Below are 17,296 nucleotides of genomic sequence, written 5' to 3' on the forward strand. Positions count from 1 at the left end.
TTCTTGAACGTAATGTTTCTTCGACGAATAACCCTGCCGTCGTTAACGGCTCGTATGGGTATGGTATTATATATTTGTATGAGGTATCTTATGATAATTGAACTCGTTGGCAAGTGACAGGTTGTCTATTTCTTTACTCGCGCCCCTTTACTTATACTCATAGCACCTACATCTTATACCGAGTACGTGGTAGATATCGCCTCAGAGTGATGTATTCTACGTCCTAACTTTTACTATCTGAAGAGATGTTAAACCACCTGAGTTATGTCGAGAGCCCCTTTATGGATATCTATCAATATGAGTAACTTATTCGTCTATGCTAGCGAGTTCTAAAGAAAAGTTTGATAGCCCACTCCAACCGGTTCAACTTCATCGCGGTGCTAATGGTTATGTAAACTTCGGGAGGTGACAAGTAGTAAGTGATGAGGTAAACACGACGAGTCCTTCGCTAAGATGTTCAAAGATAGACATAACTGCTCGATGAGAGGATAATAAGAGAAGTAAACACTAATTTTCGTGTCCTAAACGATAGTATACCCCTTTAACGTATCCCCTCGATTAGATAAAACTCAGCGTTACAGGCTAACATCTAGCATTGTCAAACACCTATCTAGTTGTTTTGTAATGACTGAATAGTACACACTTAACGGTATATGCTTACCAAGGATTCAAAAGACAGCTGCTAAACTCTCTCTAGGACCTCTATCCTGAGCTAGGTGGCCGGGGCTAAGCAATTGGCAGTACACCACCTGGCGAGATATCGAGGGAGAAGGATAGGAGTAAGTGTGGTGTAATATAGAAAGTATTACTATCTACGGTATAAGTCTAGTCGCCTATAGTTCTATACACTATCCTAAGATACCATTTAAGACACGAGACGTCTAATAGATCTGTATATACACTCTTTGAATTGAGGTAGTCATGCTAATCAGTAGGATATCCATCCTAGGCACCTATGTTAAGTCTAAATACCCATAGAGGTCTTATTTAAATCCTATAACTACCTACTCACCTTAAATACCTAGTTACGGCTCTGTGCACATCATGCAACTACATCCCCAAGGTCTCATATCATATTCCCGAGTAAGCCGTACCCAAAGCACGTTAGATAGCTCTGAGCTCAATGCTGACAAAGAATTACTGATATGTTTATCATAAGAGCGAAGCACATAGGAACTCGGTAGGATCGCCGGCATCTCGATAAGAGGTCTCCTATCTTCTGCCCGCGGGCTCGTGGGGATTGTCTAAGTAAGCGACCGAGTAAGAATTTTACCTCACGTATAAACTATTTTGCCCTGTAGAACATAACATAACTTAACTGATACGAATACATACACCCCCGAGCCGGCTCGGAACCGTAACTCGGCCCTCATTACTATAATCGAATAAACAGCCGAATTAATCCAACGCCATAGTCCCACAAGCGTCCAAGTACGCAGTAAGTACCCGCCCGCTCTTACCACACTCGGCCGAGTCCGGGTCCGTCGCGACTACGGACGGAACAGGTTCCGATCCGGTGAGAAGGCGCATCATCGTGCGGGTCTCGACAACACCGGACCGGTAGGGCTCGCAAGTAGGCCGTCGGATAGGTACCTACCTGAGTCCTACATATGCAGGACTTTTATTTTATTTTATACACCCGTTAATTAATCAAGCAATCAATATAACAACAGTCAATGCATATACAGTCCTAGCCTAGGTAGGTAAGTTCTAGGTCAAGTTAACTACCTGTTATATTATCTTCCCCGTAGCTAGCCAAATCTAAACTGACATAAAAAGATTTCCCTCCTGTACGCCAACGCACGCGCGGATTGCTTTATTAATCCTCATCACATTTCTGATCGTAGCGCATCGCATTATCACATCGCACTAACTCAGCCTTTTTTTCACTTTTAGCCTCTCTTCCCCGTCCCTTTCCACCCTTGGGCATTCTAACCCAGCCCCAGCCCCAGACCAGCCCAGCTAAACATAGCCTAACACTAAATTGCTTGCGCCTAGGCGTCGCACAAGCTGCCGTGCATGAAGAAGAGCGGGAAGGAACCGCAGTCCACGTTGTCGAAACCGGTTTGTTCGCGTGAGCTTTGTCCACTTACCTCTTACTTACCTTAGTTACTATTACTATGACAGCTATAGCAGTAGGTAGCTAAGCTAAGCTAAGCTATCTTACCTACATGAGAGAGGTAAGCTACGTAAACAAGAAGGGTCGCACAGAAAGGGTAAGCGGCTACTCACACACTTAATCAACGTAGGTCTAGACTTCGCTCGGTCCCCGCCAGGTTCCTGCAATGAATACCAATCTAAGGTACCTGGTAGGCACATGCAACTCGCGTATATATCTACAAGTATTGGACGACCTAGCAAGAGGTAGGTAAGCAACCTACCTACATACCTACCTACCTAAGTACCTAACCCAAACACCCAAGTAAGCGAGACCGAAGCCAATCCCATCTTTCTTCTCTATTTAGGTATTTATTTAGAGTGATGCTAATTGTAGATTACCATGCCAGCCCTTCCACGTAGATTACCCCACAGAACAAGTGTATGCACTTGGCCACTAAAATTACTAGTAAAATGACATGGCCACTTTCTGCTTTATAACTTTTTTAAAACACAGCCGATACATATTAATTTTGACGTTAAAAGAATTATATTAATAATATTTATTTTTAATAATATAATTAATGTAATTAATATAATTGATTTAATTAATTTAATTAATTTAATTAATTTAATTAATCGTAAAAATGTTTTATAAATTATTTAATTAAATCCGTTAAATTTAATTAATAATTTACTTTAAATATTTATTTATTTTTTATTACTTTTTAATATTTTAATTAAAACACGGTATTATTATATAATTATAATATTATTAAATTGGTTTTTTTAAATTAATTTAATTTATATAAATAATTACTGTTAAATACGTTATTATGGTTAAAAAATATAAAATAAATATTATTATTTATAAATTAATTAATTTTATTTATAAATTACATGTTATTATTTATAAATTACATTTTTTTTATTTATAAATTACTTTTATAATAATTTAATTACATGCGGTTACATTTTAATAAAATAAATATTAATTAATTAATTTTAATTATACAACTTTAAATATTTAAAAATATTTTAATATTTATTATTTTTATAAACAAATCTAAATTTCTATAAGATCGGTAAGGCAAAAAGTGGCCATGTCATTTTACTAGTAATTTTGGTGGCCAGGTGCATGCACTTGTTCTGTGGGGTAATCTACGTGGAAAGAAATTTTGGTAATCTACAATTAGCATCACTCTTTATTTATTGGCCCGCGCCCACGCGGCAGGCAGGCAGGCAATAAACACAACACTATGTAGGTAGGTACCTATCTATATACGGACAAAAAACAAATAAAAAAAACAAAGCGGCTTGCGATCCGAATGTGGATATAAGCCGCGAGCCGAACCCGAGCAAAGAATGGTCGGGCGGGGGAAAGAAAAAAGACCCCTTGCTGAGGAACATACCTACATAGGTACACATCTGACCCAATCGAAAGAAGGAAAAAAGAGCCCCGGCCACGTGCGGACGGCCAATGGCCACTGGCCACTCACCGTCGAGGAATGATATACTTACGTATATATTGAGGTGGGGATGAATATACATACCATTGTAACTATTGTACCTATTGTGCGGAATACTTCCATGCTCTGCTGCGCGCGGCCGATATGTAGGTAGACATCTGAAAGGACGCCGAGGTATTTTTTTCTCGATTCTAGGGTCTATCTAAAGAAATCTCTCTCTTCTTACCGGACACACTCGCACAGACACGCAAAGTACACCGAAGTACTCTACTCTCTTCTACATAGAAAATGTCTCGTACGTAAGACACGGCGCAACTACTTCTGTCATACAGTCGTATTGCCCCGCGAGCAGAGGCGCACTGTTTACCTCTACCTATCTACCCAGTTACCTAACCTAACCTACATCTCCTCGTAAGGCGACTGGCCGGCACAGTAGCGTGCGCACATGGCCCCCTATCGTGATTCGCGCAGGTATCCTGCTCCTACCAAGATAAGCTCGTGGAGTCCCATGTGTGCTAGGTACCTTAGCTATGCACATAGAAACCCCTGTCTGTCTGCTTTCCTACTCGCTACTCCACGACCAGTTGTCGTCGTCGTTCGACTCATCTGACCGCCGCTCACCGGCATCAAATGTCGTTTCTTATTTACTTTTTCGGCCAGTACTCCGTACCCTATCCACGCACCCATCTCGCAACCACGCTTCCTCGGCCTTGCTAAGGTAGGCAGGTAGGTAGGTAGGTAGGTGGGTAGGTAGGTAGGTAGGTAGGTAGGTAGGTAGGTATCTAGATACATTGCTGAGATACCTATGTACATTGCTGACCATACTAACCGAGCTGACGGGCGACGCGGGTAGCGGGATGGCGTCAATATTTATTCGAGGCACGCCTATCCGATCATCTATCTGGTACCCCGTGACAGATTGCACTGTGGTAAGGCGAGCCAGGCAATGTACTAACTAATCGCCCTTGCAATTGCAATCGTGAAGATCGCCGCTAACGGATATTTCAAAACATGCTGACGACAGCGAGCCGTCCAAGCCAAAACCATGGCTGTGATTTAGCGTAGGTACAACGGAAAGCCGCCGAGCCATCTGAAGCAAAAGCCAGGACTGATATACCGAGGATTGCGATATCACTTTTTGATGAGTTTATATTTACCCCCCACAATTTCGAGCTCGCCGTCAGCTATCTTCTCCCCGAGGAATTCTTGCAGCTCCTCGTTGCTCCACGGAAACCCGTCCGCGATCAGCATTTTCATCATCATGGAGATCTGTCCGAGAGGCATGGCGGGGCTGGAGTTCGTCAGCATACCCGTGATGAACTGCCAGTAAACTTGTCGCTTTTCCTTCTCCTTCTCGCTCATTCCGGCCTTGGCCTTACGGGGCGTCGCTGGTCCTACATCAACAGCACCAGGGTTTGGCACATGTGCCGCCTGGAGTGACGAAGGCTGCTCAGCATCTGAAAGGCGTTCGATAACGACGTATGTATTGTCTGGGAGCCTACGAAGCACTTGCTTCTTCTCCCAAAAATTAAGTGCTGCCGTGAGAAGGTCTTCGTCCATCTCAAGCTTCATCCATAGATCGTCAAAAGTCCAGCTAGAAGAGTTTTCCTCGCTGAAGGCGTTGATGACGGCTGCTTCGTACGTATGAACTTTTTCCGAAATTGTCCGGTCTTCGAGCTCTAGTTCCACTGTCGCCTGGCCGAGATGATTAAGCCACTTAATCTTACGCGATGGTTTTACATGTTCGAAAATAGTTTCGTACATTTTCTGCATTTCCGTGACGCTAGAAGGTAACACGAAGCGCTCTTCCCCGACTTCAGGCCAGTAAAGCCGCGATAAGATCCGTGCATGGATCGTCCAATCTCGATTCGCATTATCTGGGTGGTTGACCGCTCCGCGGTGGATGACACCATCAAGTCGTGCTGAGTCTTGAATATCCTTGATCATCACATCGCAGGCTTGTAACGAGGACTCTCCGAAGCGCTTTTTTAGTAAGTCAAGCACGCCTACCTCTTGCTTGAACCCTGTCTGCTTAGATAGCAGCCTCTCGCCTATTATGCTTTGGAATTCTTTGATAAACACTTCCGGTGAGCCAAGGGCGCCAATAAGTGTACCGATAACATCCTCGGATTTCTGTCTCCTGTAATTGGAGCCCGCATCTACAGGAGCAGGGGACCAGTCCAGGTCATCCCATTCTTCAGTTTGGCGTTCAGTGCGATACCGGTCAGAATCTTCTAGTAGTAGCTCTACCAGTTCGACAAGTTTCGTATTGCGAGCCTCAGAATTGACTTCTTCTTTATTAGCTAGCAGACCTGTAACGATGATGCGGACCGCATCTTCTCGAGTGCATAGATACAGCTGCAGAGAATAAGCTACTCGGTCCAAGAGTACTCTCGAGTGATCTAATTTGTGAAATGTCCGGATCATGGCAATATACGTCCGGAGAATATCTAACGTTGAGCGCCCGGCGTGTAGTAAACGTCTCTGTAGGGTGGATGAGAATGCATCTGTGAGCTGCAATCGTCGTTGAGGCGTTGTAATTGCGTAGCGAAGATCATCGATCCCGCCTTCGCTATTTGGCCAGCTAATAACAATGTCGAAGAGCTCGTCGATTCGAAGCGCCGCAAGCCGCCCGACAGCAATCTCTTTCCATTTCTCTACATCCGACCAGTTGATTTGTATGCCGCTACCGAGTCGGCTGGTAACTTCCACAGCTAATCTCGCATATTGATTCTCAACCCAGTCCAGGAGCTCTTTAATACACTGCGGCTGCATTCTAATACGGGCTGGAAGACGTGCTCCCGTCTTTAAGTCGTCATTGGGACCCCATACTCCCGCAAAGGTCTCTCGAATATAGGCGATCATCATCCCGTCGAGGAGTTCCGCAAAGAGGATCTGAAACTTTTCGCCGGCAAAGCCGACATTGCATAGTGATTCTACTAGCTGGTGCAACTCCTTTCTTGCCTTATCTACCTTGTCGGGGCCTATAGTCACCTGCTTACCCCGACCCGGTGCATGAGATACTACTCCTACACCAAGTAGCGTCTTCATCAGCTGGCCAAGGGTCGATCTTAGAGCATTTATCATAGCATTAGACATAGAATTTCCAACTATCGCATGTAGATCACGTTGGAATTTCATGAGAGCAAGGTCTGCAGGCTCTTCTTCCATAGCCCGAAGAATTAATGACAGCCCGAATAGATACTGCCTATTCGCAGCTTCCAGAGTCCGTATACTACCTAGCAGGACCTGTGTCTGGTCCGAGTAGCCATCACAGACAGATAGTAGTGGCAGAACATGGCTCACAAAATGGTGTCGAACCTGCTGCGTATGCCAAGCAAGGATATTCTCGGTACGAGTGGCAAGTGGGAGACGCACAGTCGGACTTAAGACGTCGCGGAGTGCGTCCCGGAACGCGCCGTCGTCGGCATCCTGCGAATTCGGCAGGGCCCCGAACGAATCCTCGGCGGTAACGGAGGGTGGGAGCGCAATGCGGGATGTAACCACGTGCCAGGACCGGTCAAAGCGGGTCTGCTGTTGTGCGTGGGATTTCTCTTCGGGCGAAGTCAGCAAAAACTGGGAATCGGTGGCTTTCTGGGGCGTCTGGGTCAAAGGGCCCCCAAAAGTCTGACTCTGACTTTGGCCAGGGAACCGCAGCGACGAAGTAGAATACGGTGTAGGCTGAGACACATCAGTCTGAAAGACAGATTGGATGGCGTGTCTTCTTCGCGCGTTCCACCTAGTATCAGTATCCGCAGTCATCTCGTCTCGTTGCTATTGTCGTCAGTGGACAACTATAGATGAGAATTTAGCTGATACATCGATGTACGGTGTACACCATAACCCCCCCCCTTGGCGAATATAAAAACACACGCGATAAGACAAAACAAAAAACACTTGGTATGGAGCCTGTAAGAATTATTTTTAGCGGTTGAGAGAGCGTTACCTCTTAGTCGTCGCGTCGTTTAGGCAGCTAGTCTCGTATGTAGTAGGTAATTTCGAGTTAAGGGCTGACAAGGTTCAATCAGCTTAGGCAAAATCAATTGTTATGGAGTCTTTGGGGCAGTTTAGGTAGGCGGTGAAAAGGCATTGCTGTTGCCCGCGGCTATTGCTATTTCATCATTAGGTGCGATCATCTTAATGGTCTGTGCACTATTATAGTGTACTATGTAGGTAGTACTTAGATACGTCATGTACATAGGTACAGTGCCATGGACTGGTCTGTTATCAGCTTGTATTACAGGGTGCCTCGCGCGGCTGAAGCGTTTATCGCAACATCCTCTCGCATTACCCATCCGCACCCCCAACCGTACACTTATAATCACCTTTTAACCCTAGAGCGTCTTAGCGTACTATAATTTCTTTCGCCGATACGGATGTCGTATTGGTATATGCTAGGTACCTCCTATGTATGCAGGACATTGGCGAGGGTATTAAATGTGTGTAATACTAATACATACGTAGCTAATGTTAAGAGGTATGTAAAGGTTGTCTAACAAGGATGTAAATAACATAGATGCACTAGCGATAAGGCCCTGTGATCGACATTCTACTTATGCTCGTTAAGCTTAATCTAAAAACTTAAAAATATCTGACGAAATTAGAATGCCTGCTCTAATGCTCTCTCTCCCCTTGAGCCCTTAAAAGCTTCTGATACCATCTTTTAATAACTACCAGCATATCGGGACTAAGGAGAATTCTGGGTGTAATTAAACTCGTCCAGAGTTTACACACACACGGGGTTCGAAGAGGGGAAATCATACGCTCGCCACCCCCCCTGGCCCTCCCCTCTTCTCCAACTATGGTGCTATGGTGAGCGAAGAGGGCGATTCTGTTTGACTGCGGCGTTGACGAATAGCGAGCCCGTCCTACGCTGCATGCAAGTCGCATTGCGGGCAAGAAACGTGCTGCGGGGGCACACGAATAGAAACCACGCATCGAGTCGGCCGGTCAGCGTGGCCACGCACCGCTCTAGCGTTACTACGGCGCGACGGCGCCTCAAAGGTACTCACAAGTATTTCCTAGCTGCTGTGATATTGTGTACGTCGACTTCCCCCCTCCCCCACCCGCAACATGAAACTAGGTACGACGGCGCAGATCTGTCAGACGCGAGCCATACGGCCTTACTGCGTAAAAAGCTAGGCGTAAGGACGGCTGATTGAGTAAGATAATTTAGGGCTGACATAGGCGGTTGCGCAAAGCCAATCTGTCCCGCCTTTGTGAATACATACCTAGGTAGTAATAAGTTAGATATCGTTTAGTGATACCGGCCAATTTTGGGTAAACAATACGATTGGTTGTCGTTTGGATGTACTACATAGTGTCTCGCCATACGACGCCTCTCTATATTTGTCGCCGCGTACATGCGTCTGCGTGAATTATCCTTTTCCTGTTTAGGAAGCGTTTGATATATCGTACCAAGTTTACACCAAGTGTAAATCATGAAATTCGTGACAGCTGCCCGAAGTCTAGGCCGGCTACTTTGTACACTTGACCAGCAGCTGCTCAGCTCCTTCAAGGTACGGATATGTATAGTAAGCGCAGAAGACGCAGGAGAATGTTCTTTTGGTTACATTCGAAGTCAAGCTAGCACTCGCCTCCCACGTTTAACCTGCAGCTTTCACACGTGTAGGTCAGGTGGTTTGGAGCACGTTGGACCGGGGCTGTCTGCAAGCTTTAAAACCTGACAAGGCCTTGCAGTGTAGTAATCACCACCCATCTAGAACTGTTTCAAGAGCTGCACTGCAACCAAAGCAGCTCTTGGTGGTGTAGTTCGCAAGACCGCGTGGTTAGTCGCCAACGGCCACTCCGTAAATCCAGTACTATGTACTTTTAGTTGGTACGTGTCGGCTACGTCTTCCGTCGTACGTCCCGAAGAACCCGATCGTACCTAGCTCTCCGTCAAGCGATGCGGCGCGGGAGCATGTTAGTGCGTAACTAGTGCACGGTTCAGTCGTATGGTAAGGTTAATCGAACAATAATTCCAATATTGGGTTTGAAATTACATAGCTCGCAAAACTAACCTGTCGTTCATCCGAATCCGAATCGGCGATACACTACGTGCTGTAAGTATACGGCGCAGCAGTGATGTTATGATTTACAGCTCAGGACATAACGGGCGAGATTGACGCTGGCTTAAGATTGCTCGATGTATCGGTAACATCGTCTTGCCGGCCATTGCAGCACTCGGAAGGCGTTTATTAAGTTCCTTTCTTGGCACATATAGTTCGGGACCGACCGAGACATCATATCTATAGCTTTGTAAATGTTCCTTGCGACCGAAAATCTATGTCGAAACGCTCTAGAGGTCCATGTGGTATTGCAGTTGCAAAATAAGAATAACTATACTCTAACATCTGTATGTTTTGGCCTGTGAGGGATTTCTCCGTTGGGGTGGTGGGAGATGGGAATAGGTACCGGTCAATAGCCGTTGACGCAATTGCACCACTATGGTATCTATCCATCGTCTTGAGATAAGCATACTATCCCGGCTATCGATGGGGGTACGCAAGGGCGACATCCGCTGAGGCTCGTAAGTCCATCATACGGAGATAATTGCGTACCCCACGGCCCCCAATGCTTCGTGAAACCGTCCGCGGCCTGCGGTGCTGCGGAGTGTCTGACACTGTGAGATGGTGACACGACTTATCAAACCGGTCGTCTGGTAATGACCTACCTTTTAACTCCTAGATCGATATACTGTTTCTAGTATCTGCTTTATATACGCGCATGGCTATTCCTAGTATGTTTTCTACCGTGGTCCACGGCAGCTGGGATGCTTGCCTCTTTGATAGACTAGGTAGGTAGCTTTGCAAACTCGCAAAGGAGATAAGACAGATAGCTATAGCGAGCCTCGGCTCGCCCCCAACTTCGTTATTACAGTTGTACAGACCTGAGACCTATACACCGAGCAAGAGTCGGACAATTTGGATTGGGCGGTCATCGGAATTAAGGAGAATACCCGTTCCTATTCGCGGAAATTCGTACTCGGTTAGACCCTGACATCATCTTTTGCAATTAAGAGTGCTCTCGCTCAGTCAAGGGTAGAAATTGTTGACAATTGTACCATGGCCTGCGAGACCGCCTCGCATACCTTTTACCGGATTAGGTGTTTAAGCAGCCGATTCATATCCACTTCTTGCTTATCATCCAATAAAATTAAGCTCATTGCACAGACATAGTCGCTATGCTATTGACGTGCTCATAATAACAAGTCCGCCCAGGGCCAGGATTCCGGCGCGGAGTCCCAATGACCGCGTTCGATGTTAAGTCAAGGGTCAGTATACAAAGAGAGATATTCGACGGCGCAGTTCTAGGCGGAGATAATAAGACTGGATCGTCGGCTAGAATCAAACTTTCGCGATGTTTGGATTGAAGTTTGAATCTCGGGATTTGATTGTGGATAATAGTTTAACATTATGATTGTTGTTCATGGTAGAAAGATTGAATACCTACCGTCTGACCAGCTGGACCCATAATTGCGTGTACTACCACTGGTCTAGATGATTATTTTGGTGGGTCTCACTCGTGCTGTCTCTTATCAACTAACCCGACAAATTCGTCGGGGTATGTTCAACGTTTGGTAGGACAATGCTTAGAGATCGTTTGGTTAGTTTCTACAGACCAAGCCATTGGTTTGACTTTCTTTGCTCTTAACTGCTAGACTATTTTCGGATATGGATACCGAGCAAGCAAGTTGTTAGACCTCGTGACGCTGACAATGCAAACATCCGCCCGGCTTTCCGGTCTTCTAAACAAATATCCGCTGATGTATAATCTTGAAGTAGGTTATCAATTTGGGTTGGGGTTTTATGTTGTGGGGAGATAAACTACTGTATCAAGTTTAATATTATTTCTCTTTCGCTATGTAAGGTACGCATCCTTGGGCTTTCCTTAAGAACGTAAACTTACTAAACCTAACCGGTATACCCTGTTTTAGTGGAGGTAGGGACTTATTTATTTATACATACACGTTACCCACGATGGATTCAAGCTTGAACTTAAATCAAGGCGATCCACATGGCATTTCATTCACGGAAGGAGCCTTTAGGTTAAGCACTAACTAAGCCCTGCATGTCGACGTTGTGGATTATGTAAGGGTTAGAGCTACTAGCTCCGTACCGAGGGTACCCGATGATGCAAGTCTCCGCTTTATTAAATAGTCGCCGTCCTCAAAAACTCTCATCCTCACAAAATACATGTACACTTTACAAGTTCGTCGCAATAGGAAAAGAAGTCCCCGGGATCTGCAGAACGAGAACGAGAAAGGACAGCTTCCATGATCTGCTAAACCAAGGAACCATCCATACAATCGGTGCACATGCTCTATCGAAAACGTAGCAACGATCGTCTCCTCAATCAATCTGAAGACCAATGCCGTAGCTCGCAGCCTGCTTCTATTTCTGGCAGCATTGCACACAGACATTCATGGCACATGGCTTTCTCCCCTGCACCCCTGGTTCCCCGGTCAAGGCTGTGCTCGCATCGCTTCTTCTCCAACACAAAGTCCACAGTCTCTCCAGGTTCCAACAGACGGTCGGGTAGTATCGTATCCGAGCGTTTTCGAGGGGATCATTGGTTCCCGCGACCATTTTGTTTTATCAAATGGTACTCTACGTAATGTAAGCATTCTGCTTACTTGACGATGCACCCACGTAGTCTATCTACATAACCTACGTAAGGTATGTAAGTACCTACCTACCTAGGTAGCTTACTTTAGTGATGTAATTTTTGTATAGAACACGGCATTGAGATTCGGCCGATCCCACCGCCCGCCAGAAAGCCATGCGTCAAGATCTGGGGCCCCTGTTTGGTGTATCTGACGCTGCAGAACAAAAGCTACATTGTTTGTATCACGCCTTTACGTTTACGTACCTGTGTATAGTTGAACGAGCCAACCCCGTCGCTATATCGCGCTACACCAGAAAGCTCGGCTCTCCATTTCTGACTGCCCGTCTACTAAACCATTCGTCAACTATACGAAGCGGCATACGTACGATGGCATCAGTTAATTGGCGGGGGGAGCTACCGAAGAGCTTGAACGAGCTTTTGCTTTATTAAAACGGGCGCGCGATAAGAGCGATACGAATACCGAGAGGGGGAACACGCACAAATTGGACCTTCAGAACCAGCTGAACCCCTCACGTGGGAAACCCTTGTTTCGGCCGAATGTTGTTAAAACAAGAAATGGATTTCGAAGAAAAAGAAGGGCGGAATGTTCCATCGTTCCATTACAGTCTTGGCTTGGTAACGGCCGTCATCCGTTACGACATGGCGACTTTCTAGATGAATGCAATGAATAATGCACTATAACTGGACCTAACAGCACGCAGGGTATAGTGGGTATTGGTGCGATGAGACTATCTACTACTATAAGCAGGCACTCCCGTACGGAATAGGTTATCAATCGAGGTAGAGTATCTCCTAATTGGGAAGCTGACTACGGCTGTATTATATTATATGTATGTAGTTCTCATGTACTGTAACGCCATCCCCTGCCCGCCACCTGGCCTACGGCCTGCATCTTTGCTATACCTGATCTATACTGGCTATGGTAAGTCTGTAAGTCTCCTGCAGCTGTAATCCTCCCTGATATGGAGCTTATTCATGTCTCTCCAGTAACTCTGTCTTCGAGATCATCTTTGGATTTTTCCCATGTCGCCTCTATCGGGCTATAGTGGCATCGTACATAGGTAACAAGCAGACATGACTTCTCCTGAACTTAACCCGATCAGTCGTGATAGACGTTTGGTCATAGGCAATGCTACATAGTCAACCAAAACTAACCCCACGTCATTTGTACGGTACCTATTTACATAGTATGCGCACACACGCAAGTAGTATTGATTGTATGCTAGCGGGGACCACCCATGTGCGACATGTTTTACCAACTTATAGTGACGATAACCTCTCGGTCCCGATCACGTTTGCCTGCTAGTCTCCGTCTAGCAGGTACTAAGACGGCATTCATCAAGGATTTATCGCTAGAACATCGCAAGTCACAAATAGCGTAAATAGTGTTTAGAGAAAAAGTATTCCAATTCCGTTGATGTCAAAAATGTACAGGGTGAAGTGATCAAAGATCGAAAGTCGAACTAAGTAAGACACGATATCGAAAAAGGGGGTATATGCTTAATCTTCCGCGCCATATCCAAAGCTCGTGAATCCCCAAAAATCATAATCCCATATAGACTCCGTGTAAAGATATGTCCGATTGTTTTGCATGCCAGTCGAGCCGTCGTCTAAACCCTATCCCGCTCCAGATAATTCTCGTAGCATCCGTATTTCAGCCTTGGAATCTTTAACAATCGTCCATCCATCGTTTAAATCGTACAAAGTGCAGTCTGAATTTCATTTTTTTTATTTTTTATTTATTTTTCTTTTCAACTGTTTCGCCTTTGCTTGCACTTATCGTGGAGCAGATGTCCATTGCGAGCCTTCAACATTAGTTAGCTAATAGATCAATGATAAGGATTCGGTTTAAAACCTACAGTAGTCCTTGTAAACTCAGCACCGCAGTTGGGGCATGTCGCCTTAGCAGCTTGTCCCGATTTCTCACGTTGATGTCTTAGAAGGTTGCTGAAAGTTGAAAATTGTCGTCCGTTGCAGCCATGTTCCCAGCACTGTGGTTTGGGTCGGCTTTGGACGACACGAACGTGACCAGCCTCTTGCGCGGTGCCGCTGCCAGAAGAGAGAATTTGAGGGGCTTGAACGGGATACATCATTCCGGGTTCGTGCATCGGGGGTGATGGGCGACTATTAGGATTATTAGAAAGGATATTTTATATATATGCTCATCATTGTACCAACCTGTATTGAGAAGATAGGCTGTGGGCAGAAGGAGGTGGAGGGTAGCCCGGAGAGTAGTTCAAGCCCAGGTAATCAGCAGGTGGCCTATTAAACCAATTATTAGCATGGTGAAAATCGGATCGTTCCGCTAAGTAACTTACAATGAAGAAAAGTGAGATGTGAACATTGGCGAGCCGTGGTCGGGAAGAGGTGATGTTGAGTAAGATGACATATATGACCCCGCCATAGTTGTTGCCGGTTCCGCAAGAAGAGATATTTGCGATGGCGCTGTCGAGTACACTGGCACAGGCGACGCAGAAGAAAATTCGTGCATTGAGAGCGTAGGAGATTGGGAAGCAGAAGAGTATGTGCTCATAGCACGGCGCACTCGAGCTGATGACTTTGAATCCCGTCGAGCTTGATCTCGCTGCCTCTTAAGTTCGCGCTGCTCTGGCGTCAAGCTGAACCTCGGCGGGCTGGAGGTTAAAGATCGAGAGCCGCTCGGAGGAGTCATGCTAGCATCGGAACCGTGGCCAACGGAACTCAGATCGTGCCCTAATAGATCAGGACCCGACTCGAGAACCGGCCATGTGTAAGAGGAGCGGGGAATTCCCATCTCCAATCTGGGATCGAAAGCTACTGCTACGGTACTGTTCATCGTGAGCCCCAGTCCTGTGATGATCTTGCAAGGGAAACTCACCTCATTGTGGATGTTGTTGGTGGAGGTAAAGAAGATGTAGAAGGGGAAGAATCCCGGACTGGATCGACCCTTAATAAAGGTGTGTCTTGAGATTGAGATTGAGATTGCCTCTCGTTCCACTCAGCTTCCAAAGTACCCTGAGAGGGTAGAGCTGGATAATATGTGTGGTCTGGTATAAATGGCGCAGAACGATGAGGGGTATTGGTGTATAGCGGTTGGGACCCTCGCGAATATGCTGGTTGACTATGATGCGAATCGACAAGACCTAAGTTGCGAAACCCTGCTGTCGTCGAGACTGTGCTGCTAGCTCTTGATCTAGGTAGGTGTGAGTAAGAATCTTCGGAATCCCGTTCTAATCGAGAATAATGATCCATTATAGCAAAGGAATAACGTCTTGTCGAGCACCGAATATAGTAAAAAGCACACGTACAGTATCACTACGTCTGTAGTCGGGGTGAGTTGGTGTATAAGTTGTCGTCGGCTGGAATCGAGATGGGAAGGCGATCCTTATGACTTATAAGAACGATAGAGGCCAAGCTGTTTCGTAAAGACGAATATGAGAATAGCTCGTGTAGGAAGACTTTAAACGGCCGGGTTTGGGTAAGCGATTTGTATCTGAGAATCTCAGCCTCAGTAGTCGCGATGGCAGGAACATCGAGTGCTTATAAATTTATCGAAGGCAGTACCTTGGTGGAGCTCCTCTGGCTTCGACCTTACGTATTGTATGGTGCTGCGTGGGAGAAGATGGGAACCCTTGTCAACAGCGATGTGTACAGGAGAGTACATCTCGCAGTCGACGCCGTAGAGCTAGTACCTAGCTACATGGGTGGTCTAGTCAAAAGGCGGGTACGACGTAAATACTATGTAGGGCAGGGTGAAGAAGAAGTGGGTGTGGGGTGCGACGAGGAAGACCCTGTTAGACATACATGGCAGAAGTACCTCGCCTGTCCTGTGGATCATTTCTTCACCACCTGGTCTGTCCTGGATCGACCGGGGCTGATACGTACATATGTAGGCACACACATAGTACATAAACGGGAGACGGGGAGAGGACCAGGGTGGTGAGAGAAGAGCGGGGGTCAGAAGAGAAGATAGAATCGAGGAGACAGATGATAGCAAGCTGGGTGGACTACCTATGTTAATTCGTGTAGGGGTATGGTACTAGCATACCCCGGCGATCTGCTACTTGATGAATGTTCGGTTCGACGAGACACCTACCTACATAGCAATTGATCCCAGACACACACATATTGTCACCTCGTCAGGGCCGTGACGAGCTGCCCTGATGACAGGGGAGACCTTTGATCGCTTGGTTCCTGACATCTATAACGTAAGTAGCATAGCATAGGTAACATAGCATAGAGGGGGTAGGGTCAGCGATAAGGCGGCGTGCGCGCGTTGCGATAGTTGCGAGAGTTGCGTCAAAGGGATATACCATAGTAGAGCTACAAGAGTCCGAGATGGGGATAGATCCACGACCAGAGGGGTGTAGCTAAGGCCAAGCGCGGCAAGGCCTAGCACGGGGTAGGGTGGCTTTGGTGTTTCTTCGCGGAGAACGTAAGCAGGCAGTGCCAACTCTGTGACTTGTTCTTTTGGTTGACCTGCCTCATCCATACCCATCAAACCCCGTCTAACCCATCTCGCTCAGGATACCGGGTGGTCCGTACTGTATCGCGCGTGTTTCTACGGCACGGCAAGCCTGCAAGCGTACGACTGCAAGGGTCTTCTTACGCAAGAAACAATGTGATTAGGAAAGCTACGAATGTGTTATAAACGATTGATCAGTCGGCAATTAGGAAATTGCCATTGTCCGACTGTCAAGGGTAGAGTGTGATCGTAGAAATAACATAACAAAAAAGACCATGCTTGAACAACCAGGCAGCCAGGTAAACTAGGGACATGACGTCTAAACCGTGGTACGCGAGACTCTCGACTCCAGTTCCGCCGTTTAACACCGCACGGCTCCGGGACCGACGTCAATGGAGCTCTCTGTTCTATTCACAGCGGAGAAGGATGTTCCTCTCACAATTTGCTCGACCTCGGCCGTGAGATGCGGCCGAAGCGCATGGCATGGCATGGCAGGCAAGGGCCTAAGACATGGGCAGAGCATGGCAATGGACTCTTAGGCTGCCAGGGCACGAATCTCAGTGGATCATAGATCCGCAGTACGTCAACTGTTTAGAGTATCAGTCGTGGTATTATAGTATGTATAGTATGTATAATCTGTAGGAATTGCGAATGA

The 17,296-nt window shown here is 46.3% G+C and overlaps 2 protein-coding genes across 2 annotated transcripts; both read right to left on the reverse strand.

The window, feature by feature from the left end:
- Positions 1-4,304: 4,304 nt before the first annotated feature.
- On the reverse strand, positions 4,305-7,639 carry F4817DRAFT_341726 (uncharacterized protein). The gene has a single exon (XM_049303796.1). The coding sequence runs from the start codon at positions 7,326-7,328 to the stop codon at positions 4,698-4,700; it is 2,631 nt and encodes an 876-aa protein (XP_049157780.1). The 5' UTR covers positions 7,329-7,639; the 3' UTR covers positions 4,305-4,697.
- A 6,167-nt stretch (positions 7,640-13,806) lies between these two features.
- F4817DRAFT_366261 (uncharacterized protein) lies at positions 13,807-15,428 on the reverse strand (the record flags this gene model as incomplete). Its single annotated transcript, XM_049306957.1, has 5 exons — positions 13,807-14,002; positions 14,057-14,321; positions 14,376-14,459; positions 14,516-15,004; positions 15,055-15,428. 5 exons carry the CDS (start codon positions 15,426-15,428, stop codon positions 13,949-13,951), a joined length of 1,266 nt encoding a protein of 421 aa, XP_049157781.1. The 3' UTR covers positions 13,807-13,948.
- Positions 15,429-17,296: the final 1,868 nt, after the last annotated feature.

The sequence above is a fragment of the Daldinia loculata genome, assembly GCF_022478755.1.
Source record: "Daldinia loculata strain CBS 113971 unplaced genomic scaffold F4817scaffold_34, whole genome shotgun sequence".
NCBI lineage: Eukaryota > Fungi > Ascomycota > Sordariomycetes > Xylariales > Hypoxylaceae > Daldinia > Daldinia loculata.